At 55.9% G+C, this 25519-nt stretch overlaps 1 protein-coding gene across 3 annotated transcripts; it reads left to right on the top strand.

Moving 5' to 3' along the window:
• The first annotated feature begins 3206 nt into the window (after positions 1 to 3206).
• DRG2 (developmentally regulated GTP binding protein 2) lies at positions 3207 to 24129 on the top strand. 3 transcript variants are annotated; one of them, XR_004421346.1, is made up of 13 exons: positions 3207 to 3350; positions 6845 to 7005; positions 12779 to 12868; positions 13421 to 13481; positions 15000 to 15090; positions 15726 to 15798; positions 15907 to 15997; positions 16813 to 16910; positions 17304 to 17380; positions 18601 to 18689; positions 19438 to 19496; positions 22297 to 22999; positions 23365 to 23459. XR_004421346.1 is itself a non-coding variant. In XM_033090818.1 (13 exons), exons 1-13 carry the CDS (start codon positions 3287 to 3289, stop codon positions 23449 to 23451), a joined length of 1095 nt encoding a protein of 364 aa, XP_032946709.1. In that variant the 5' UTR covers positions 3207 to 3286; the 3' UTR covers positions 23452 to 24129. The 3 variants fall into 3 exon arrangements, 1 of the variants encoding a protein (XP_032946709.1); XM_033090818.1 differs by having other exon boundaries at positions 22946 to 22999; positions 23365 to 24129; XR_004421347.1 differs by lacking the exon at positions 3207 to 3350 and having other exon boundaries at positions 6863 to 7000.
• Positions 24130 to 25519: the final 1390 nt, after the last annotated feature.

Raw genomic sequence — 25519 nt, 5'->3', positions numbered from 1 at the left:
AGCCAGCACCTTTCCACGTGAGGCCGAGAGCCTGGAAACTGCACTCCTGGCTCTGTCCCCACACTCCACCCCTACAGGCTCTTGCCTCACAATCTATGTGACAAGCGTCTTCCGCGAGGGGCCCTGTGTGAGGAGCCTGGAGGTGAATGCAATATCCTAGACACAGCCAGGCTCTCTGGACACAGCCAGGGTTTCTCAGGGCACCACCAGTGCTTCTGGGCACAGCCTGTCTTCCTGGACACAGCCAGGGCCTCTCAGGGCACTACCACTCTCTCTGGACACAGCCAGACTTCCTGGACTCAGCCAGGGCCTCTCAGGGCACTACAACTCTCTCTGGACACAGCCAGACTTCCTGGACTCAGCCAGGGCTTCTCAGGGCACTGCCACTCTCTCTGGACACAGCCAGACTTCCTGGACTCAGCCAGGGCCTCTCACGTGTTCTCGATGGCGACCACTCGAGACATAAAAGCAAACATCCGCCAGTTCCACTACATGGTGGTAAGTTCCCAAGCAAACAGTCAAGCAGTCCATTAAATTAGGGATGGAAGGCAATTCCCCATAGTCCATAGTCATTCTCCAGGGCTGTCCTGGGGGTGAGGGACGACCTCGACCTCACCTGCATCTCCCACGGAGGACTCAGCAAGCGTTTCCTCCTGGGACTACAAGTCCTGTATCCGGGCTGCCTCAGCAAGCACTTCCCAGCTCACAGAGCCGCAACGACCTTCACTTTCTCCAGCCTGGGCTGGTTGGGGAACTGTCCATGTCTTCCCACCCCTCCACAGGGGTCCAGCTCTCCGGCAGCTGCTCCTCCTGGTCTTCCTGGGACTGAGTGTTCGTACCCACAAACTGCTCCACTGCCCTTCAGAGAGCTTTGGCCGGCACCATACCCTGCTCGCTGAGCCATGTGTTGTGCGGAGTGGCAGATGGGGTCTCCTGTCCCGCTCCCCACATAGTAATGCAGGACATGGTGAGGCCAAAAAGGAACACCCACGGAGCCATAGATAGGGGAGTCACACCACTATAGTCTCGCTGGCGGCTGGGTTGGAGACACAGGAAGCAGGAGCCACACTATCCACAACCTGCTGTCCACTTCTCTCTGCCAACCCACCTCACTTGCTAGCTGCAATCCGCGCTTGCTAGCTCAGCCACCATCTTCCTGCCAGCCTGCATTTGCTGCTAGTGAAGCCACAGCAGTTATATTAGTGCCCAATGGCTCCCTGGTTACAGCTGACGGCCAACTAGCCACAGCTGATGGCCATCCAATCACAGTTGATGGCCATTTACCACCCGAGTGAGCACCTTTCCACGTGAGGCCGAGAGCCTGGAAATGGCACTCTTGGCTCTGTCCCCACACACACACAGTCACAAATGTCAATTTTAAACATATAGTATAATTTTCAAGGACCTACTCCCCCTTGAACATTTTTTTTTAAAGATTTTATTGGGAAAGGGGAACAGGACTTTATTGGGGAACAACGTGTATTTCCATGACTTTTTATTGGGGAACAGTGGTGTATTTTTCCCAGGACTCTCATCAGCTCCACCCAAGTCAAGTTGCCCTTGTAATTTTAGCTGTGGACGGCGCAGCTCAGCTTCAGGTCCAGTTGCCGTTACTAGTTGCAGGGGGCGCAGCCCACCATCCCTTGCAGGAATTGAACCAGCAACCTTGTGGTTGAGAGCCTGGGCTCCAACCAACTGAGCCATCTGGCCACCTGGGAGCTCAGCGGCAGCTCATTGACTTCATTCGAGTTGCGGAGGGCGCAGCTCGCTGACCCCTGTGGGAATCGAACCGGCAGTCCTGTTGCCCAGAGCCCGTGCAGAGCCCGCGCTCTAACCAACTGAGCCACCCGTCTGCCCCGCCTTCAACTTTTTATTAAAAACATATAGAAGAGTTGAAAGAATAATTCAATACATATCCACATACCCCTCCTCCAGGTTCAACAACTGTGAACATATTGCTACATTTACTTTAGCTTGCTTTCTCCAAATGTATATATACTATTTTGAACTAATTGAAAGTAAGACATAGACATCATGAACTTTCTTTCACTCCCTTTATGGACTGAATATTTGTGTCTCCCCTCCACCCAAATTCCTATATTGAAGCCGTAACTCCCAATGTGACCGTATCTGGAGCTGGGTCTTTGAGGGTCAGATGAGGTCGTGGGGTAGTGTTCTCATAATGGGACCAGTACCCTTACAAGAAGGGACACCAGAGATTCTCTTTCTCTGTCTCTCTCTTCCTGCACACACTCACAGGGGGAAGGCCACGGAAGGACATGCAGTAAGAAAGTGGCAGTCTGCAAGCCAGGAAGAGAGCTCCCACCAGAACCCAACCACACCAAGCACCTCCATCTTGGGCTTCTAGCCTCTAGAACTGTGAGAATATTATTGGTGTTGTTTAAGCCACCCACTGCGTGGCGTTTTATCATGGCAGACTAAGACAACCTCTAAATACGGCAGCATGCATCTGCTAAGAATAAAGACATTCTCCTACATCACCCTCCCAGGAAAATTAGCAATTACTCCATAATACCTAATACTCTATCCAAAGTCAAATTTTCACCAATTATCCTAAGAATATCTTTTTACAGCTGCTTTAAATTTTTCAGCCAGAATCTAAGCAAGGTCCACCCATTATATTTAACACCTTTTTATCTAGAACAGTCCCCTTGCTTCCCCCCCCCCCAGCCCATTTACAATTTTGAAGAGCCCAGGCCATTTGTCTTATAAAATGTACTACTTTCTAGATTTCTCCTCGTGTCTAAACTCAGATACAGTATTTTGGGGCAAGACTTGCTCATAAGAGATGTTGTCTCCTTTACACTGCCTCCTATCAGGAAGTATCTGAGGGCAGAGAGTAAAATTTAAACTGGAACACTCGGTGAATGCGGTAATGGGGACCCGCTTTTAACCTCTACACAAAGAAGAGCCACCAAGCTCAGCGCCTTCTCCTCACGCCCGCAAAGTCAACTACGCTCTCGACCCGCAGTTCAGGGTCCATCACCTAGGATTCCCTGGCTGCCTCGTACGCCCTACTCCTGCCATCTGAGCCTCGATCCAGCGTAGCTCCACCCCGCCCCAGCCCCGCCTGCCCACAGGCAGGAACCAATTGTGTCGGGCACTCCGCTCGGCGTCTCCCGCCCGGACTCTGAATGCCGGAGCGCTAGGCGCCCGGGGACGCTATTATCCGTGGGCTTCCGGACGCAGGTTGTTCCGCCGCCGCCGACAGGCCGGAACTCCTGGGGCTCTCGTGTCTGTCGGTGCGCCGAGCTCAGTCGCGACCATGGGGATCCTGGAGAAGATATCCGAGATCGAGAAGGAGATCGCTCGGACGCAGAAGAACAAGGGTGAGGGCCGGCTCGGCGGGGCCTTCCTTTGTGCCCGCCTCAGTTTTCCTGTCTGTTAAATGGGTGATGTTCTGCAGCGGTAGAGCGAGCCGGCTCGAAAGCCGCAGAGTCGTGCCCTATTAGTTGTGCCGAGGCAGGCAGGACCGGGCAGGATCCCGGTCCCATGTCCCTGTCTGATGGCAAACGACCCCTGAGACATCTGATGGGTGCCAGATCAGGCGACCGAATAGAGAAATCCCAGCTCACAGCGCAAGCATCAGACCCAGAGAAAGGCAGGGTCAGGGCTCGAACGCGGGTCTCCTGGTGGCCAGGCTTGAGGAGCTGGTGCCCTCCCTTTGTGTGTCCGGGCGGAGACTTCTCACAGATACAGCCTCGCTCAGCAGCCGGGGAGACTGGGGGAGCAGTGGAGGCAGTCAGGACTCTGGCGGCTGGCGGACCCAACTTTGAACCCCAACTCCACCACTTACCTGCTGTGAAACCTTGGAAAGTCACTTTACCTCTCTGAGCCTCATTGTCCTCATCTGCAAATGGGGTTACTACCCCCCTGCCCCATCTTAGCTCACAGCTAAGTTAACCTAGATGTCATATGCAGAGCGCTAGGCACATAGCGAACACTCGGTGTTTAAAGTAAACCTCCCAGCGTACATAGCACATAAGAGTAATGAAGCATCAAATCAGGACGTCGGCTTGTAAGGGCTGGAAGAGATCAGGGGAGAGGAGAGGAGAGAAGAATGGTGACACCTAAGAAGGCTTCCAGGAGGAGGTGGGACTTGAGCTGGTAGAGAGTATTCCAGGTGAGGGGCACTGCTGAGGCAAAGACATGGGAGTCGAGGTGAGCATGCTGTGTTCATGGGACAGTGAGGAGAACAATCTAGATCAGATGGAGGGTCTGGAGTAATGGCGGATGCGATTGGCCAAGGTGGGTGAGGCCCCGTGCTTGGTCAGACCTGCTGTGGGCTTATAGGAGCAAGAAGCAAGGAATGCTAGATGTCCGGTCTCAGTGTCTGTTCTGCTTGCCTCCGTTCAGTTCTGAAAGCTGAGGTGTTGAGGGGCTTCTATCATTCACGCATTCCGTAAATCTTTATTGAGCCCTTACTATGTGCTAGGCTCAGTGGTTAAAGCAGCGTACACAGCAGGCACATCCCTGCTCCAATGGAGCTGACCTTCCAGTGGACAGTCTGTAAATTAGTAACCAAATAAACAAGAGAGCAAAAACTTCTGTGAAGACAAACCAGGGTGATACAGCAGAGTGTTAGGGGTGGGGCTGGACCCACTAAGGTGCAATGATCGTAAGAGACCTCCATTTGAGCCGAGATCAGAAGAAGATGGAACCAGCCATGCAAAAATCTGGGGGAAGACCGTTCCTGGCAGAAGGAACAGCTGGTGCAAAGGCCCTGAGGCAGGAACAAACTTGGTATGTTTAAGGATCAAAAGGTCTAGGCCTGGAGTGCAGTGATAGGAAAGGAGAGGACCAATCATGTAGGACCTTGTAGGTTATGGGAAAGAGTCTGAGTCGTGTTCTAAGGGCAGTAGGAGCTAGTAGTGGAGGGTGTTAAGCAGAAGAGATGTAGTCTGATTTCTGTTTTATAAGTTCCCTCTGGCTGCCCTGTGGAGTGTCATCTGCAGGACTCAAGGAAAGTAGTAGGGAGGCTTAGGGGAGGCTAGAGCTGCTGCCACTTCGACAGTGGCAGAAGAGGTGATTAAGATGTAGTCCTTCCTTTCAGAGAAGCTCAGAATCTCCTGAGCTGGGATGACAGGAAGCACCATGCGAACCTGACTGTTGCTGAATCCATTCCTGACAATTTCTCACTGCCACCAATCCACTCATTCACTTGCCCAAACATTTCCTGAGCACCTGCCCTGTGCCGGAAGCTGGGGAGTACAAGTATGACAGTCCCAGGTCCTACCCTATGAGAGGGAGGGGACTAAAGAAACAAGATAGATTCACATAGTGATAAGAACCCTGAAAACAAAACTCAGGACCGTGATGCAGAGAAGGGCCTCGGGAGGGTCGCGCTGACTGTAGAGAGCAATAACAACCAGCCTTGTTGGGTGCTTACTGTGTGCCCGTCGTTATTTTTAGTGCTTTCCTTAAGCCTCACAGAAATCCAGTGAAGTAGTTAATGTTGTTAACGTCCCTATTTTGCAGGTTAAGAAACTGACGCACAAGAAAATTAAGTACCTTACCCAAAGTGAAACGGCCAGTGATGGCAGGGTGGGATTCCAACACGGGCTCTTAACCTCTGCATGATGCTGTCCCCCAAGGACAGTCAGGGGAGGCCTCTTGGAAGAGGGTATGGTTGAGTTGAGCCTCAAGTGTTGAGAAGGAGCGAGCCCTGGGAAGATAAGATCGAAACGGAAGGAATAGCAAACGCAAAGTTTCTGAGGCAGGAATGGGGTCAGCATGTTCTGAAGAAACAAAAAGAAAGCCACTGTAGCTGGAATGTAGTAAAGAAAAGCAAAAGTGGTAAGAGATATTGTCGGGGAAGTAGCCAGGGTCCAGGTCACCTAGGGCCTTCTCACGCCTTTTATAGCGAAGATTCTGTGATACCCTCTTTACTGTCCTGAAATACAATCCCCCATCAATAGTATAACTGTTGTACACATAGAATTTGAAAAATATCAATAGAATGCCCTAACAGTAATATAAAGGTGGAGAAAAAGGAAAGTAATTTGTAATAAAAATAGTGTGTATTTCAATATGCAAATGTGGGGCCACAGCCAAGATAGAATGAAGTTACAGGGAAGCAGTGAGGTGCTTGTAGCTCTGGGTAGAATCACAGCGGAGTGGCAGCCACCATGAACACCAGTGTGCGTGTACTGCGCTGGTGCCTCGGGCACTGCTCAAGGGGTATCACTGTTGTCGGCCTGGGATCCCAAGACGGTCAGCAGCTCTGGGGAGTTTCAAACAGAACATGCTATAGTCTTCCCTGAACATACACAGGAGTTGCATTCCTAGGAATTTCAGCATTTATTCACACTGCAAAAAATACCCTGCATGTTTATGTGGAACAGATTCTCAGCCCCCGCGATCCTAACCCAGGTTTCCCCTCTGGGTGTCTCAGGGATGTGAAAAGTCAGGTGGGACATCGGACGATTCCAGCCTGTGCAGGATGACGGTACCTTGTGGGGCAGTTGGCTTCCCTGGCCCCTGCCTACAAATGCCAATGCGGCCTTCACAGTCAGAGGGACAGTGGAAAACATCCCTGGGAATTTCCAGAATGCCCCCCGGGAGTGGTGCTGCCCCCGCTGAGAACCACTGACTTGGGGTCTCGAGGTCTCTCAGTAAGGAGACTCGCTTTTATTCTAGACGAAATGAGAAGCCAATGGGACATTTTAAGCAGAGGGCTGGTCATTTCTTTCCTGACCTTGACAATGATTGCCGTCTAGTTCTGATAGTCCCGGCCAGCATCTGGTTGTATGTGGGGCCCCACCTGACCCATGAGCTTGGATACTTTGGACACTGACCTTCCATCTTGCTTTTTGTCCTTTAGCCACTGAGTATCACCTGGGCTTGCTGAAAGCAAAACTCGCCAAGTATCGGGCCCAGCTCCTGGAACCATCCAAGTCGGCCTCATCCAAAGGAGAGGGCTTCGATGTCATGAAGTCAGGCGATGCCCGTGTGGCACTGATTGGATTTCCCTCTGTGGGTAAGGTCAGTGATGGTCGGTGTGGGCCTGGGGAGGAAGGCAGCTTGTCTCCTTTCAAACACGACTGCGCACTGGCCCTCTGGCTTAGCTCCAGGAATGGAGAAGACGGCGGGCCAAGTCCCACTCCTGCATCATCCTAACAGAACATTCTGCTCCAGCAGAATTAGCACCACTCAGTCTCAGGCTCATCCACATCTATTGCATGTGCACCATGTGCCCTGCAGGTGCTGGAGCTACGGCAGGGAATGAGTCAGTTCTGTCCCTGCCCACACAGAACCCCATTCTCGGGGGACAAAAGACAGTAATGGAGTATCAGGTGTATCCAGTGGTGAGGACCGCTATGCAGGGGTGTGCAGGGTGGGGGCTGACGTCACGCCATTAACATCGGGAGTCGGGGGAGGCTGCTCAGGTGAGCAGATAATTGAGCAGAGGCCTGAAGAAAGTGTGGAAGCTTGCCGAGCCCCGGGAAGGCACAGCCCAGGCCGAGGGGACAGTGAGTGCAAGGGCCCATAGATGGGAGTTGGCTTGGCGCGTTCAAGGGGGCCATGGGGGCCGGGACTGAATGAGCAGCAGTGGGAGACGAATTTTAGAGCGCCATGACCTTGGGGTGGGGGAGGGGGGCACCACACAGCTTTGGCCTTGAGTGAAGAAAAGTGAATTGAGAACCACTGCAGAGTTTTCTAGAAGGCTTCCTCTGTAAGCTTCTTAGTTTAGTGTAAAAACCATATTTAATTTTTATGGGGGGAGCAAGATACATATCATTGAAGGGTTTTGAGCTGAAAAGGGACTGAGCTGACTGGCTTTTCTTTTTTATAATAAATTTTAAATTTTAGAAGTCTTGCATTTACAGAAAAATTAGCAAGCCAGTACCGAGAATTCCTGTATACCTCACTCCCGCTTTGCCCTGTTATAAGCATCTTGCACTAGGACGGACACTCGGCACACTAATGACAATAGTGATCTGTTATTATTAACTACAGTCCATAGGTTGCAGATTTCCTTAGTTTTTCCTGTCTCAGGAGAGCACGTTATACTCAGTTGTCATGTATCCTCAGGTTCCTCTTACTAGACTTGCCTTGATTTGATGACATTGATAGATTTGAGAAGTGCGAGTCAGGTAACATGTAGAAAGGCCCTCAGTGGGGGTTTGTCGGACGTTTTTCTCATGATTAGACTGGAGTTGGGGGGTTTGGGGGAGGAAGGCCGCAGAGGTAAACCGCCATTCTGATCACATCATGTCCTGGGTACATACGATCAGCGTGACTAATGACAGTGGGTGCTGGCTTTGGCCACCTGGCTAAGGCAGCGTTTGTCAGGTTTCTTCGCTGTAAACTCAGTTTCCTCCCCTGTTCACACTGTCCTCTGAGGGGGAAGTGTAGCCACACAAATTATTCAGAATTCTTCTGCATAGGGAGATTTGTGTCTGCACTTTATTTTAATCATTTGTTCGTATCAGTAACGACTCATGGGAATTTATTTTTTACTTTGGCTTCTAATCCCATACTGTCTTACTTTGTTACTCAGATTGTTCTACCTTTGGAGCTATTTCATTTGGCTCTTTGACATACTGTCGTGTTTCTTCAGCACTTCCATACTTTCTGACACAGCAAGGTGCTTCAGGCTCATCGTGGATGTTGTCTGCCCGAGCCCTGTTATCGGTCATTTTTCCACGGGGCCTTGGCTCCTCTCATTGAAGAGGGGTGTTTGGAAGCACGGTCTGGGCGCTGACTGACTGTAACAGAATCACTGGCTGGGGGCTGGTGAACAGGCTTCTCAGATAAAGGCCAAGGGAGCAATTGCCAGGTGGCTTGGGCCTGGTGCTGTGGAGAAGAATTTTAAATCAATTCAGCTAAAAAATGTGCCGAACCCATCACTCTCGGCCAGCCATAGGGGGAGTTGGTAACAGCTGCCATTTCTCGAGTGCTTGCTACAGACCAGGGAGTATACTCTGTGCTTATATGATTTCGTTTTGTTTATTTTTCACTCTGCCTGTACAATGGGGATGTGTGTGTCATGGGGGGCAGAGTTTGATCTGCTCTCTGACCACACACACACAGACACACACACACACACACACACACACACACACACTGCCAATGGGAGCATACCTCCATTTGCCACTGGCGTTTTCACTTCACTGTGGACATCTGTCATGCTCATACATTAGAGTTACCTTATGTCCTAACAGCTGCCTAGAAGGCCATGCTGTGGTCACAGGAACATCCACAGTCCGTTACGTCCCCTCCCCCACCTCCCGATGGTACTAGGTTGTCCAGGCGACGACCACGCTGCAGGTGCTTGGAGCTCTGCGCACTGGAGCTTGTGTGTCTCGGGGAAGCTTCCTAGACACAGGCACAGTGGCTCGGGGGCTTTTGGGTTTTTTAAGTGGCCATCAACCCTGCAATTACCCACCAAATAAGCTCTAGCTGACTCCATCTGGGGACAGTTGGGGACGTTTCCTTGTGCACCCCCTGCACACAGTGCCGTGTCGGCTGGGTTGTGTGTGCTGGGGCAGGTGCAGATTGGACTGAAACTGGGCTCCTTCCTGATGGCATCTAAGTGCTTCTTTGTCTTCAGGAACATTCTCATCCTGTTTTATTGTAAGTAGCCAACTGCATTTATTTTCTCCTTGTTCTCCAGCGTTGCGGGCTCGGGAAGTACAGTGTCATTTTCATAATCATTGCATCCACGTCGGATGAGGCGGGGAAGTTCATGTAGATGAAAGTTGTAAAATACGCGGGAAAGCAGCTGCTGAGGCCCCTGCTGCTCCTACCCTCCCAGCCCTTTGCAGTTCGTCCAAGATACCCCTTTCAGCTCGCCCATAAAAGGCTAGCCCCCCTTTTACATATAGTTTTCTGGTCTGTGCTCAAATTCCTTTAGAGACAGGGTGCTCATGACTCCCCAACTTCACAAAAGCTAGTCATGGAGTGGCTCAGCGGCCTCCTGCTTCAGCTCCTCAGAAGGAGCCGCCCCGCCCGCCCCCCCCCCCCATCCCTCCAGCTGAAGCGGGTGGGCCCGTTCCCAAGTGGGCGGGCCTCCCCCCAAGTGTGCCCTCTGGCGGCTGAATACCCTCACAGTCTTCAATCCTGCCATGGTTTCCAAGTCCCTCTGTTTTTTTGGTCCTTTCTCATTTTTCCCAATTTTGTATAATAAAAATTTCCAAACATGCAGAAAAGGTGAAAGGACAGGTACAATATGGCCTCTTATCTAGCTGCATCGCTGACTGACGTTTTGCCATACTGCTCTATCTCTGTATTTATGTGAATGTGTGTGTGTGGTTTTGTTTTTTGGGGTTTTTTTGTTTGTTTTTTTTGAAGGGGAACAGGACTTTATTGGGGAACAGTGTGTACTTCCAGGACTTTTTTCCAAGTCCACTTGTTGTCCTTTCAATCTTAGTTGTGGAGGGTGCCGTTCAGCTTCAAGTTGTTGTCCTTTCAGTCTTAGTTGTGGAGGGTACGGCTCAGCTCCAGGTCCAGTCGCCGTTTCTAGTTGCAGGGGACGCAGCCCACCATCCCTTGTGGGACTCAAGGAATTGAACCTGCAACCTTGTGGTTGAGAACCACTGGCCCATGTGGAAATCGAACCAGCAGCCTTCGGAGTTAGGAGCATGGAGCTCTAACCACCTGAGCCACCGGGCCGCCCCTGGTTTTGGTTTTGTTTTGACTGAACCATTTGGGAGTAAATTACAGGTGTCTTGCTTCATGACCTGATACAAATTGTTAAGCTTGTACCTCCAAAGAATAAGGACATTTTCCTACTCAGCCACACGCTGTTACATCGCAGCAAACAAATGAGCAGTAATCCAGTGTTCATGCCCAGACTGTTCTGATTTCAGTGGTTACCCTCACATGGCCTTTGCAGCTAGTCTGTCCAAACCAGGGTCCATTGTGGGACCACATGTAGCCCCTGTGTGTGTGGTCCCTACATCTGCTTTAATCTGGAACAGTCCCTTTTGTCATAACCCTGACTTGTCATTGTCCTACAGAAAGTTCGTGCTCTGTCTGACATGGTCTGCTTGCTTCCTCGTGCTGTGCTTTAGCTTATTGGTCTATTCACTGTATTTCTGTGACCTGGAAGCTGGGATTGGTTGGCCAGGTTCCATGTGGGAGAGGGTGTGTACCTCATTTTGACCCATTCCAGAAAATCCCTGAGCATTGCCAAGACTAGTGGGTTAAGGAGGGGTGTCCCCTCCTTATAGTTACAGTCCCCCGTGCAGACACACTGGCAAGTCACTGCGGGTCACTACTGAGGTTGTCAGGCCCTGTCAACATCCTTTCAGTGGCTTTGGCACCACTGAATTGTCCTTGCCAGGGGATTTCTATTAGTGGTTGTAAAACGGCAGTTTTCTGGTTCTCTCACTCCTTCCTCACTTACTAGCTGACGTTCCCCAGTGAAGTAGGACTTCCTGTCATCGGTGTGGGCTGTTTGACTATTCTGAAAAGTCCTACCTGGAAAGGCAGAACAAATGCTGACCTGTTGGCCTTAAATGGTCAGGGAAGATATTGGGCTCACAGCTGCCCCACGGGTGACAGGTGACGATTTCCAGGCTTTCACTCTTCGGGTGTTATTATGGGCTCATTAGTTTTAGTCTTTTCATTTGATTTGCCAAGGACTTCTTTCCCAGGTGAGAAGCCCAGGCTGGAAGAAGCCACTCTAGTTCCCAAGGTCTGTGCCCCTTGGGGTCCGGGCCCTGTGGCTGGCCTGCTCCCACCGCCCTGTTGGGAATCCAGGCTCCAGCCACGGGAGAGCCCAGGCCTCTCCAGCAACCACTGCTCAGGGTCTCGGCAGCCTTTGTTTCCACCCACCCTGCCTTCCAAGAGGTCCCCAAGGCGGAGTATTTCTGGTTTTGAGCCTGTGTTTCCTTCACATGCTCCATTCTGGGTTTCAGAAGCCTGAGGGTACGTGAGTGAGGTCTCCCCAGCCTTCCAGCCCACCCACCAGGGAGGGGCAGGGTCTCTGCAGCACCGTCCATGTCGCAAGTACACCGCAGGCTTCTTATTCCAGGTGCCCTGCTGAGTAGACGGCGCAGGAGGCCAGGGCGGTGCTATGCTCACCCTCTGGGCCACAGCCTCCAGCACTGGGGGCTTGCCGTGCCCGGCCTCGGTGTGCCACGTGCCGTAGCGTCTCCGTTAATCCCTACGCAGCCCGTCAGGGTAGAGACTAGATGGATGGCCACCCCACGCTGAGGACTCTGAAGCTGAGAGGATGAAGCGTCTTGCCCAGAGCCCCCAGCAGAGGCAGGAATCCAGGACCAGATCTCTCTGTCTCCTAGCCCAGCCGCAGCCCCATTCCTACAGCGAAGCGTGACATTAGTGTCCCCATGTGGGTCCTTCCTGTCCCATGCCTCCCTTCCTCTCAGCACCGCTCCCACCATCTGGCTTTGTCTCAGATCAGAAGGTCGTATCCCCTTGCACATCTCACCTCTCCTGAGTGAGCAGCAACTTCAGGTGCCACGTGGCTGTCGCCCGTTTGAAGTTCTCTGGGGCCTGGGAGCGTCCGCAGGAAAGGGCCCCTGATTAAGTGGGGAACCCACTTAGAAACCAGGTCCCTGTGTCCACCGGAGACAGGCCTTAAGGCCTCCGGAATGGAAGGGTCCTCTGGTGCCCCACACCTCCTGGCGGGGCCGGAAGCAGCTTTTCCAGCTGTTGTCCTCTTCCCCCCCCCCACCCCTATCACCAAGCTGAGGGTAAGTAGGGGACCCCCTCTGCCTGACCCCACTGGGACTCTGAGGAGGCCAGGACAAGACTTCTCAGTGTAATGACTCCCTTTTCCTCCTAGTCGACCTTCCTGAGCCTAATGACCTCCACCGCCAGTGAAGCTGCATCCTACGAATTCACAACCCTGACGTGCATCCCCGGCGTCATTGAAGTAAGTTGGGGTTTGCTGGAACCCAGGAGGGGAAAGGTGTGTGCTTGTGTTTGCGATTGTGTGTATGTGTGTCATGCACGTCTGTGTGTGTGTCTGAGGGGTGGGTGGGGCTTCTGGCCGCTAAGACCCCAGAGATGCCTGGCCCGTCCTGCAGTCCTGACTGGTTTCAGGAGTCAGGCCAGTAAATGGCGCATCTCCTGGTACTCTTTGTGCCCCCCACACACACCATGCCAGCGCAGGTCGCTCATTGCTACTTGGCTGGGTGCTGCTTCCTGTGAAGCTTCAGAGCCGTGGGCAGCCAGTCCTATGGCCTGAGCCTCTCACGGTGAAGCTGTTACCGTGAGCGATGAATGTTGTGAGATTGTAAAACCTGTAGCGCCCTCCCCAGTGGCGTGTCAGCTCACAGTGAGTGACGGCTCAGACTGGCCGTGGAGGCTGAGCCCGGTTTCCTCCAGCCCCTCGCTGCAGGCCAGTGTCGGTGTCCTGGCTTCGGGCGGGCTCTGCGCAGTGGTGGCGCCTCCTCACCTGCCTGTCTTCTCTTCTGCATCCTAGTACAAAGGGGCCAACATCCAGCTCCTGGACCTTCCTGGAATCATTGAAGGCGCAGCACAAGGTACGAGCCTTCTCCCTCGAGAGGCAGGAAGCCTCACTGCTGAGATTGGCTGTGGCTGGTGAGGGTTGGCCGTGGGGCTCACAACACCTCACGCTGCTCAGTGCTCTCCTCCGAAGGGACTCTGGCCAAGTCTGCGAAAGCCATCTTAAAGTTGAGGAAACTGAGGCAGTGAAATGACTTGCCAAAGGTTGCCCAGCTCACCAGACAGGCTTGAGTCCCCCCTTCCAGTCCGTGTGTTCCACTCGTGCCCTGTGAGGAGTGGGCACTTGTTAGCTGGCGAGCTCAGACCACGGCCTAGAGCCCTGTCCCTTGTTCTGGGCTGTGGTTTTGTTTTGTTGTTTTGAGATAGGAACATGCCTGTGACTTCTGGTGGCAGGTGGCTGCGTCCAGCACTTGCAGAGATGGTGCCCAACTGCTAGTTACCCAGCGCTTGCTAAGTGCCGGCTCTGTGCGGAGCATTGCTTCACCGAATCCTCAGGTCGCCCTGTGACTTAGGGAGTGGCGTCATTTCCTTTTCAGAGCCAGGAGGAACCCTGGGGACACTCAGGTGAAGGGTCTTCCTTAAGACTGTTCAGCTGTTAAGTGGCAGAGCTAGGACGGGAGCTGCCTCTCTAGCTCTATGGCCACCCTGTCCAGGCAGCGAGACCTCCTCTCGAGGTGCCCAGTGCCCTCACTGCCAGGCACCCTCCCACGCCCCACCGCCCTCCTTGTAGCCTATGAATTGGGTGAGGGCAGTGGTGATGGTTTCCCTGCCATCCCAGCCAGCGTATTGGGCCTGGAGCTGGTGTGGCCACCTGTGGGAAAGTGCACAGACCGGAGGCTGGAGGCAGCGGCCGTGCGGATCAGCTTGTCCAGCCCCTCGTTAGAAGAGGACACAGGTCATAGTTGGAACGCACACTATATGGATCCTGGTGCTGCGATTTCGGGCCCCGACTTTGTGTGACGTTGGCCAGGTGCCTGACTTCTCTGGTCGTCTGACAATAGTGGTCTGGCCTTTGTATGATGGTCCCTAAAGCACCTTCTTCGCCTGTGTCATCTCCGGTGCTCCTTCTGTAGCCCCATATGTGTTCTATCAGCCTGTTTTCTAGAAAGGCCAGACAAGTTCAAATCCTGGCTCCACACTAGCTTTGTGTTCATGGGCAAGTAATTAAGTATCTCTATGCCAAGCCTCAGTTTTCTCATCTGTAAGGTGCACGTGGTAACACTGACCTCGTGGGATAGTTCCAAGCATTACGTGAGGAAATGTTCATGAAGCACTTAGCACAGGGCCCTCCGCACGGTGGGGGGAGGGGGCGGACGTCACTGCTCCGAAGGTGATGTCGGAAACCTTCCTAAAACAAGTCTCCACGAGTAAGACAGCATCTGGATTAAAGAAGTCACAGCCCGACAAGCGGCACGTGGCAGACAGCAGCATAGCGGGTCTGTAAAGGACCCGAGTCCGGGCGCTCTGGGCTGGGTGGGGTCGCACGGGTCTTACCTATGTCACTGTGTCACATGCCTTCTGTTATACCTGTCCAGGGAAAGGCCGTGGCCGGCAGGTGATCGCTGTGGCACGCACAGCTGATGTCGTCATCATGATGCTGGACGCCACCAAGGGAGAGGTGCAGAGGTCTGCATGGTGGGGTAGGGGCAGGCTGACACGTCTGGGGAGGCCCCCCAGGGCATGGCACTGGGACACCTTGGCTCCAGCAGATGTGTCCCGGAGCTCACGGAGGGCGGTCTGAGGGATGCATGGCCCTGTCACATGGCAGTAGTGGCAGGACCATCCACAGGCCAAGCCCAGTGCACTTGGCCTAGTGTGTTCTCTCCACGAAGCTTGCGTGAAGCACAGAGGCTGGCCGACGCTCGTAGCCCGAGCCCCCTGGCAGCGCAGGCTGGCCAGGGCCCAAGGACGCGGCCTGGCTCCGGTTCCTACCTGTGGGGACCTAGTGCCCCAGTCCCTGCCCAGAACCTGCTAGGAGCTCAGCCCCAAGCGACAGACGCCTGTTCATGGCCCAGCCTGCCGGCCAAGGGGCACAGCAGGCCTGCCTATGCCTGCTGACCACAGACCCGGCCGGTCTGCCCTGGCCTCGGCGGAGGGTGCAGACACTCCTCTGTAGCTCTGGGTTGTTGGGAAGGGACGTCCCAGGTTGCCGGGGGGAGTAGAGGAGGGTGACGGTCCGGGTGGGCGAGGGCTTCTGTGTAAGATGGACACCGCGCAGCCTGCCTCCGGGCTCCTGTGAAGGCTTGTGGGGGCTCTGCCAGGTCTCTGCTGGAGAAGGAGCTGGAGTCGGTGGGCATCCGCCTCAACAAGCACAAGCCCAACATCTACTTCAAGGTGAGGCTGCCGTGCGGGAGGTGTGGCACTGCGCCAGCCAGTGGCCGAGGCGCAGGGGGCAGTCGCGGCTGCCCCTCCTCGGCAGCTGTCTTCCCCTTCTGCCTCCAGCCCAAGAAAGGCGGTGGCATCTCCTTTAACTCGACAGTCACGCTGACCCAGTGCTCAGAAAAGCTGGTGCAACTGATCCTGCACGAGTACAGTATCCTTCCCAAAGGGCAGGGGCGGGCCAGCCGGGCCAGGAGGCCCCGTGGCCAGGGTGACAGCACCACCGCAAGCAGGCCCCAGGAGAGCTGCAGCCACGGACGCAAGGCGCTTCCTGTCTCCTTTGCCTCTGTGTTCACTGAGTTCCAGCCGGCTGAGTCACAGCCATGCGGTCAGTGGTGGCTTCCTTGTTCCTCGCTGACTACGAGGTGTTATGGCAGCCAGTCCCATCTGGAAGGAAGACGAGGTGTTGAGGGAAACTGCCCCTGAGGACCAGGGCCTCGGCCTAGAGAGGCCTCGGAGAGAACCAGAGGCCTGGGCCCACACCGCTTAAGTATTGTTGGGGGGAGCTGCGTGGGTGCTGGAGCTCCGGGGGACAGGGCAGGGCCCCAGAGGCAGAATGGAGCTCAGCGTAGGGAGAACTTAGGTGGGGCAGGCCACTGAGCAAGGGGGGAGGCCCTCATCACTGGAGGTATACAAGTAGAGGAGAGTTCTGCATGGGGGGAGCTGAGCCAGACCAGAGCTTGCAGATGGCGCTCCCAGCCCTGAAACCTGGGTTTCCACTGACGTGCTTTGAGGATTCTGACCAGTAGGTTTTCTTGCCTAACAGCAAAGATGTAAATTATTGGTCAAAACTTTTACATATTGTGGTTCCTTTTGAAAAGAAAAGTGAGGGGCTCCCCACACTTGAAAATCTTGTAAAACCTTGCAAGCAGATGACCACGCAGGTCCCTGTCAGCCGGCTCTTCAGGCCCTCATCTGACTGGGCACGAGAGGCTCTGGCACAGTTTGCCCTTAATCTGAGCTCCTCAGAGATCTTCAATGCAGAGGTGCTCTTCCGGGAGGACTGTTCCCCAGATGAGTTCATCGACGTGATCGTGGGCAACCGAGTGTACATGCCCTGCTTGTATGTAAGTGGCACCAGACCCCTGCCCCCGGGTGTCCTGGGGGAGGGGAGCCCTTGTCCCAGGCCACGTTTCCTGAGCCCCCTTGACCCTGATAGGAGACAGGCTTCTGCAAGGAGCAGAAAGAGCCCGGAGCTGTCTCCACCCTCAGTGGCTCCCGCTACCCTGGTGGCTCCTTGAGTCTTGCACACACCTGCATGTCTAGCCCAGGCTGGCCCAGGCCCCTTCAGCCGTTCCCCGTTGTTGAGACAACAGGGGAGAAGGACACTTAGCGTCAGCATCCTGTGCAACCGCGTGCAGAAGGAACCACAGGCAGCACTGTGGCTGCTTGAGGGCCCTTGTCCTGTGATCCTTTGTTCCTTTCCTTCCCCAACACTCACCTCCACCTTTCAATCCCAGGTTTATAACAAAATTGACCAGATCTCGATGGAGGAAGTAGACCGCCTGGCCCGGAAACCCAACAGTGTGGTCATCAGGTGAGTCTCTGCCGTCATTTCTGTGAGCCCATCAAGGAGGCCTCCCAGGCGCCTCGGGGCAGAGGAGACCCTCCCAGGTGCTGCTGACCTTGCTCAGTCCCGCGCTGAATTGACATGGACAGTTTGGGTGATGTGGGGTGGGCTCTGGTAAGAAAACAGAAGGATTTTGTCCATCCAGGTAAATGGTGAGGAATAGTTACAAGGCTTCACGACTTAGTAGTTAACTCCGGTCCCCCAGAAAGCGCCATGGTGTGCGCCAGTGTTCTCGATATTCTGGAAGATGTGGCTCTGTCACCACAAAGCAGGGGGAAAAGGGAACTGAAGGCCTTGGACTGGCAGAGCCATCCTTGGCCCCATGGTCTCTGCCCTTCGGGGGTAGGGCCTGGGGGTGCTCCCTGCACCCTGAATGATAGCTGTTCATCCACTTCCCGTCATCGCTGCGGGCTTCCTCCTTTAGGGCAGACTGACTTGTGTGCTCCATCTTGCTGGTTTCCCAGTTCAGACAAGGTGCCCTGGAGCTTCTGAGGTGTGGCTTATAGGGAAGGAGATGCTCAGGGACCACGTGGGGGTGACAGGTGCAGATGATGCGTGAGGGGCCTGGATCGAAGCATGAGGACCGTTTCACAGTCGGGGGGCAGCAGACAGCCAGCACCCCTTCCTCAGCCCCTCGCCTCCTGCTGCATCCCAGGCTCCCTTCAGGGGCGGCCTGAGGACATGCCTGCGTGCAGGGTGTGAGAGCACCTTTACCTGCTCGTGCTGACAACAGCTCCGTGGAGGTCAGGCCACCCGCTCGGTTCCCCCATCGATGATACCCTGCTGGGCAGCCCCTCACCTCGCAGGAGGGGTGAGCTCTAGATTGCCATCCTCTGGCCACATCCAGTCACAGCCTGCCCCCCCGCAGCCTCCACGCAGCAGGTACCAGGAGGAAAGCCAAACTCCCAGGCACCCGTGTCAATTACAGATGCCATGTGCCCTCCACAGGGAGCTCCTGGGACCCACAGGAGAGAAGGCTGAGCTCTATTGGGCATGACGTGATTACTGACTGAGGCATTGGCAGCTGAGGCTGTCATCAGACCCCCACAGGTGCCAGCCGGGCCATACGGGCCTGGGTACCTGTGCCCAGCCAGATGGAGGTTGTCCTCTGCACCAGTGAGGAAGCAGGAACCCCTGGCCTCTGAGCCCTTGGGCTTCCTCTGACTGGCCACCTCCCTTCCCTGCAGCTGTGGCATGAAGCTAAACCTGGACTACTTGCTTGAAATGCTTTGGGAGTACTTGGCCCTGACCTGCATCTACACCAAGAAGAGAGGACGTGAGTCGGGCAGCATGCAGCCCTAGAAACAGCCGAGCTTCACCCTCCCTCAGCTGCCACGCTGTGCAGGCGACACCCAGAGGGCCCAGTGCCCCTGGCCCAGCTGTGCACACGTCCGCTTTTCTCCCACCTCAGAACCGGCACCGCCCCTACCCCAGGCTGCTAGAGACCTCAGCCTGCGCCCTTACGGCAAAGACTGCCAAGGGCTCGAGGGTACCCTGGCGGGGTGGGGGGCAGTGAATTCAAGACTGCTCTGGAGTCCCCACTGCCTTCAGCAGTCACCATCCCCCCGCCCCCCGTCTACCCCAGCAGTGGCAGGCCCCACGTCAGGACGTTAGGCAGCTGAATGCACAAGAGCCTTTTCCGTGTACACGCACCTTACAGACTCGGGGACCTAGCCACTGGGTTGTGGCAGTTTCATTGACCTTGACCTTGTAAGCAAGGGAGAGCCATGGACGCCCGGAGCTACCACATCTTGCCAGTTTGGTCCGGATGCTCCCAGGCTCGTCTCGTCAGGCCTCATGGCTGACTGGGTTGCATGCAGTTTGAATCCTGGACTTGGATTTATTTTGATTTTTCTGTGTTAAGGTCAAGGTTGTAGAAGACCTCATGGAGGGGGGGACCTGTAGTGAGGGTGTGCCAAGTAAGGGGGGAAACGGTCAGCCCGAGGCTGGAGACGGGAAGGGCCTCTGTTTCCTGTGGGGCCCTGACTGGGGCTGACCTCCGCCCCCAATCTTTACCTGTGCAGAGAGGCCAGACTTCACAGATGCCATAATCCTCCGGAAAGGGGCCTCCGTGGAGCATGTGGTGAGTTAACGAGACCTGCCTACACGAGGGGCTCGGGGAACTCGCCGTCTACTTTGAGGGTGTGTGTAGGGGGGTGCGGGGGTCCTGCCTTAAGTTCTCCCGGCCCTCGGCTGACTCCTGGATGTCACATGCTGCCGTGGCAGAGTTGGCGTTAGACCTGGGATGTGTCCTGACCACGCTTCCTAGCTGAACGTCGAGCCTCCATCCTTCTGTAAGCAGGAATGGTGCTGCCCACCCACTGTAGTTAGGGGTGGATGAGGCCAAGCGTCTGAGGCATCCAGCACGCTGCCTGGTACGTGGCAGATGTCCAGGAAGCAGTGATCCCCGCTGTCCTGTCACAGCCCAGCACTGCGGGCTCCCCAGGGCCATTGAGGTGTTCTGTCAAGGAGACTCCTGTCCAGGAGATGCCTCTGTCCCTGCCAGTGCCGGCCTAGCGTTCGGAGATGCTACTTCCCTTGCCCCGGGCCGGCCCCTGCCTGCTCCCAAATCCCACCCCAGCCTGGGGATGGCTTTGAATGTTTCCCGCACTTCTCTGAGCATTGACAAAGTAGCCCCAGTTCCCACCAGAACTAGGGTCCTTTGGGGTCAACAGATGCCAGACCCCCAATCCCAGAGTTAAGCAGTCGCACATAAAAGTGAGTGCAGGGAAGGAGGACAGTGGGTAGGGGGCGGGTGTCAACAAGTACACAGAGAGGCCAGGAGTCTCGGAGGAGGTGACCTTAGTGGCCTGGAGACCAAGCAAGACCTGACTGAAGAGTTGGGGGGACGGGGAGCCCTCCAGGCAGGGGAACCAGGGGAGCAAAGGCCCTGAGCCGGGGGCTCTGGGCTGAGCTGGGGGAGGAAGGTGCACTTCTGTGTCTGGAGCTCTGTCAGAGGCACGGGTTCCCCTTTCCCCTGAATGTGTCCTGCGCCATCTGCAGAAGGCGCCTTGGGCCCTGCAGGAGCAGTGACAGCCCGAGAGCCCAGGACGATGCTCCAGCTCATGCAGCCGTCTTCTTGGGCTTTTGTTTTCCTCTGGCTCACTCCTCAGGGTCTGTACTGTCAGCAGGGGTGGGTCTCAGGCGTTCCTCCGTTCGTTCAGTTGCCCAGCCTGAGGCCTCTGCCAGCCTGGAGATGTTGATACAAACAGGGCAAGGCTTGGCCTGCTGACCGTGTAGAAGCCAAGGAAACCGGAGATTACCCTTCCACGTCCCTTAACTCACTCCAGAGAGCTCTGCGTGAGTCCCTGGCCCCTCGGGACCGCAGTGTCTCCTGGGGGGTCCAGCAGGCTGTAACACAGGTGCCCACATATGCTGGCCCTCCCTAGGGTTACCCTGCACCTTTTGTGGGGTTTCAGCACTCAGACCCTCTGCTGCTTACCCAAGAGGTGTGGGGCTTCAGCCACACGTGGGAAGAAGAGCAGGAGATGCCAGGGGCAGGAGGGTACTCCAGGCACTGGGATAACGTGCATAGGCCCAGAGGCGGGAGCAAATGTGAGGCGTGCTGGCTGCTTGCTCTCAGCTGGCAGAGGGGGCCACAAGCAGGAAGTGAGGAGAGGCTGGCAGGGTGGAGAGGAGCTTCGCAGGCCTCGTTCCAGAGCCTGGACTCTGTCCCAGGGAGACCTACTCTTCAGAGCCCTCCCCATGAGCCCTCCCTCCCAGGGTGCCCACCTGTCCCAGGTGGCACGGAATGGATGTAAAGGCCTGCCTGGATGCTGACAACAGACCCAAAGTCGAGAAACCAGGTAGACGCTGGAGCCAGGCAGACCTGGGGTAATACCCTAGCTGCCCATACTGTCAGCCTCCCCCTACCTTAGGGTTCTTATCTGGGGTAACCCACCTCCCAAGGCCATTGCGATACACCCAGCCCACGCCCTGGTACGTCTTCAGTCAGAGCTAACACAGGCTTTGCCTGCAAGAGGGTCAGGGGCCATGAGCCCCAGGGGCAGAGAGGACCATTCAGGGATCTCAGGAGTGAGAGCACAGTGTTCTCTGGGGAGCAGGCGGCTCCCACCCCCAAACAATATGCTCTCCCATATTGAAAAGATGGCATTGGATGCCCTTCCATTCTCCCCGTTGCTAGAGACACAAGTACAGAGAACGACTCTCGCGTGAGAAGCACAGAGCACGCTCAGTCAGTGGTAAATGACCACTGATAACACGGGGGGGGGAGTGCTGTGATGAAGGGAGAGCACGTGCTCAGTCTGCCTTAAGGCTGTGAGCGCCAGCCCACTGCTCCCAAAGTGCTCCATCCCAGGAGAATCCCAGAGACTGAGTGACCCTGCTTTGCAACTTTGCCAGTGGGTTTAATTTTTTTAAAAAACACTTTGTTAAAAAAATTTTATTGGGGAATAGTGTTTCTCCAGGGCCCATCAACTCTAAGTAATTGTCCTTCAGTCTAGTTGTGGAGGGTGCAGCTCAGCTCCAAGTCCAGTTGCCATTTTCAATCTTTAGTTGCAGGGGGTGCAGCCCACCATCCCATGCGGGAATTGAACCGGCAATGTTATTATTGAGAGCTCGTGCTCTAACCAGCTGAGCCATCCGGCCGCCCCTCTGGCAGCTCAGGTTTAATTTTGTTGTTGGGCATGCTGAATAAAACTTAAAGCCCATTTGCAGGCCAGAGCTGACCTCTGGGCCATCAGATTCCGTTCTCTGGTCTGGAAGACAGCGCGTGTGGGAACCGATTGTGTGGGTGTGCGCTTGTCACTGGCAGCACCCTCTGCCACGGCTCTGGCGTCCTTGGTCGCCCCCAGGAGGTTCACATCAAGTTGGCTCCTCGGGAAATGTTCTTGCAGGCCCGACATCTGTCTCTGTCCCCACAGGAGCTGAGCCATCTGGTCTCTGAAAGGGGAGGAGAGGCACCACTGCACCGTCTTCTCCCTGCCCCACGTCTGCTGTGCCTATGCAGCGCCGTGCACCCAGGGTCCCCGTCCTCGGGGGAAGAGCTGGCTGTCCCTCCAGGACTGCCCCCTCTGGCTCCCGACAGCACGGGGATCCCATGATCTCCAGCCCCACGCAGGAGTGCTAAAGCATATAGGCTGTCCTGGGGTGGGGGGTGGACCATGTGAAGCGTGGGAGGCTCCAGGTCACAGCCGGGAACAGGTGTGGGAGACGGTGACCACGCATGGTGACTCCAGCGGAGGCGGTGTCCATCTGAAGGAGCATCTGTCAGGGCCGTTACTCAGGCACGGTGGGCAGAGGGCTGCCGACAGCCAGGGGCCAGACCCTCCTCCCGTGGCTGTGGGAACCTTCCTAACGGCCCCACCGCCCTTGGGCAGCCCCGGAAGTGGGAGCGCCCGGACAACCTGCAGCCGTGACCGTGAGGCTGTGTGGCTTGCGTAGATGGCATTCTTTGACAAGAGGCCCTGCTGTTTGAGCACCCTCCTCGGGAGTTACTGCTTGGCATGTGCCCAGGGCTTGGTGGTGTGGGTGGCTGGAGCCTCAGCTCACTTTCTCACTCTCTCCCGTTAGTGCCACCGCATCCACCGGTCGCTCGCCAGCCAGTTCAAGTACGCACTGGTGTGGGTGAGTCTGGGCGGGAGGCGGGCCGAGGTCATACCCAACAGCCCCTGGGTTAGGCAGGAGGGAGGCGTCTGCACTGCGCTGGGTGGTGTCCCTGTCCTTCCATAGGGGGCCTGGAGTGTGTCCCGCTGCACACGGCATGCATACTGCCCTTAACTGGGCACAGGCCTCCATCTGTGGGATCCAGGCATGGTCAGAACGCTGGGGAGTCCTGCCGTCTGAGGCCTGTGGGGTTTGCCGGCGCTGGGACCCCCACTTTAGACTGTGGCCTTCACACCCCCCCACCTTGCTCCAGTGATAGCTCCATCAGCCTCGGCCCTGCTCAGTGCTGAGACTGAAGCGGCCCCTCTGCCCTATTTCCCCCCCAGGGCACCAGCACCAAGTACAGCCCTCAGCGGGTGGGCCTGACCCACACCATGGAGCACGAGGACGTCATCCAGATCGTTAAGAAGTAGTGGCCTGGGCCCGGCCACCACCCACCCACCCTGTCTCCATGCGGAGTTGAAGCCAGTGGGACACACTAAAGCCCAAACGGGAAAAATACAAATACACGTACTCCAGGAAGGGGTCTCTCAAGTCTGCTTTTTCCAGAAGTTTCTTCAGTAGGCAAATGATGAAGAGTTTATAGGACAGAGGGACACGGTTGGGGGATTTGGGCTGTGCTGAGAGCATTTCCCATGAGACTGGAACCCGGGGCCTGTACCCTACCTCCAACCCCCTTCGGGCATTGAGGGAGCAAGTTGCCCCCTTCCTCCCCAGCCAGGCCCAGGTGCAGTTGGCTTGCTTGGTGCTGTGGTGGGGAGCTGGGCCAGCTGGCGTCCCTGGGGGTGGTAGTTAACTGCTGGGGCATGTTGGCTCAGTTCCTGCAGCTTCTAGGTACTCAGGGGCCTCCCGGAACAAAAACCCCTACCCCCCTCCCTGCCCAGGGCTGCCTGTAGTGGCCCAGCTCATGCCCTCCACAGCCTGACGGGTCCTGGAGTGCCACCCCTCCCAGGGCAGCCCCTGCCCAGCTTACAGCCCCCCCCCCCCAGGGCCCTGTGCAGACTCTGGGGTCGGGACTTTGGAGTTTGGGTTCTATATTTTCTCTTTAAGTCCCCCATCTCAGCTCTCTCTGAAATAAAGAATGAAAACAATTCCTGTTCAAACTGAGGTCAATTTTGTAAATTTGCTGAATTTTGTTGGCAGGTTTGGTCAGGAGGCAGCAATGAGCCTGGTGACGAGTCGCTGGAGCCTGGGCTGTAGGGGACGAGGTCCAAGCCTGGGGTGCAACAGAGAGTGGGGACGTTCAGGAAGGGCTCTGCCTTGTAGATCCCAGACAGGACACATCCTGAGACCGGGCCTGGCTGCCACAATGGGCAGCCTCACGAGAAGGCCCCTGTACAGGAGTGGTAGAGAGGCTCCCCCATGAGAGCAGGGCAACCAGTACATTCCCTGGGGCCTCAGAAGGGCATAGGGGAGGGGCCGAGCAGTGGTGCCTACTGCGTGCCAGGGGCAGAGTGGGGCCACCTCCACAGCAGCCTGTTCTCCAGGGGCAGCGACTTGTCCTGGGCTACACGGCTTGGAAGTGCAGACCTGTGTTTGAACCCCAGCCTGCAATGTCCGAGCCATAGTGAAGGCTTCCCAGAGGAAGTGTGCCTTTTGGGGGTGAATGTTAACAGGTGTGAGGCTGGCAAGCACTGGGCGGGCAGGAGGGGTAGAGAGTTCCCCTGGGGGGGGTTCTCTGGGCCAGGCTGGAGTGTGGAGCAGGCCCACTGCACACCTCTCCACGCTGTTCTTGGCTCCTCTGTCAGCTGCTCAGGCCGCTTTCCAGAGACAAAACAGGAATAATAGACATCATTAAATATAGATGGGGCCCCAGGCGGTTAGCGTGGTGGGCTGGGCCTCCCTTCCCTGCAACACTGAGCTGTTACGCTGGGCCAGCCTTGCTTCTGGGGCCAGCCACAGGACCCCCATTAGGCGGCATGCAGGCAGGGAGCAGACCACGGGACCCAGGTAAGGAGACCCTGGTCCTGGGCCCTGGGGGTCTGCCACCGACGCTCCCCAGGTTGCAGGTGGGAAGAGGGGAGGGCGCAGAGCTGGGGGCTTGCCCCTAACAGAGTGAGGTCCTTCTCTGGGTCTCGCTTTCTTTATAAGGTGGGTAAGACGATGCGCACGCGGGTCCCCTCTTAGCATCACAGCCATGCGCCCAGGGGCTTAGCTCAGCCCCGTCCCAGCTGCCACAGGCCTAGGCACGAGGTCCTACATGCGGGTGTTTGCGGTAATGGTCACGGCCACTTCCTGCCTACAGGTAGGGAGGGCCCTGGGTTCACAGGGCAGCAGATCCTGTCCCCCAAGCTGGGACAGAGGGCGATGACGCCAAGCGGTCTGGGCATCCTCGGACACTGGGCTTGTGGCCCGGAGTGTCAGTGGCTCTGGCCACTGGGCCACCATGTTCCTCACCGTGGATGGGCTTGTTTCCTGGGCAGGGTCTGTGTGCCGTGGATCGGGGCCATCACTGCATCTCTGTGTCAAGTCCTTGGCCTT

This window comes from Rhinolophus ferrumequinum, chromosome 21 (genome assembly GCF_004115265.2).
Source record: "Rhinolophus ferrumequinum isolate MPI-CBG mRhiFer1 chromosome 21, mRhiFer1_v1.p, whole genome shotgun sequence".
In the NCBI taxonomy this organism is placed as follows: domain Eukaryota; kingdom Metazoa; phylum Chordata; class Mammalia; order Chiroptera; family Rhinolophidae; genus Rhinolophus; species Rhinolophus ferrumequinum.
This window is presented reverse-complemented; position numbering and strand designations above follow the sequence as displayed.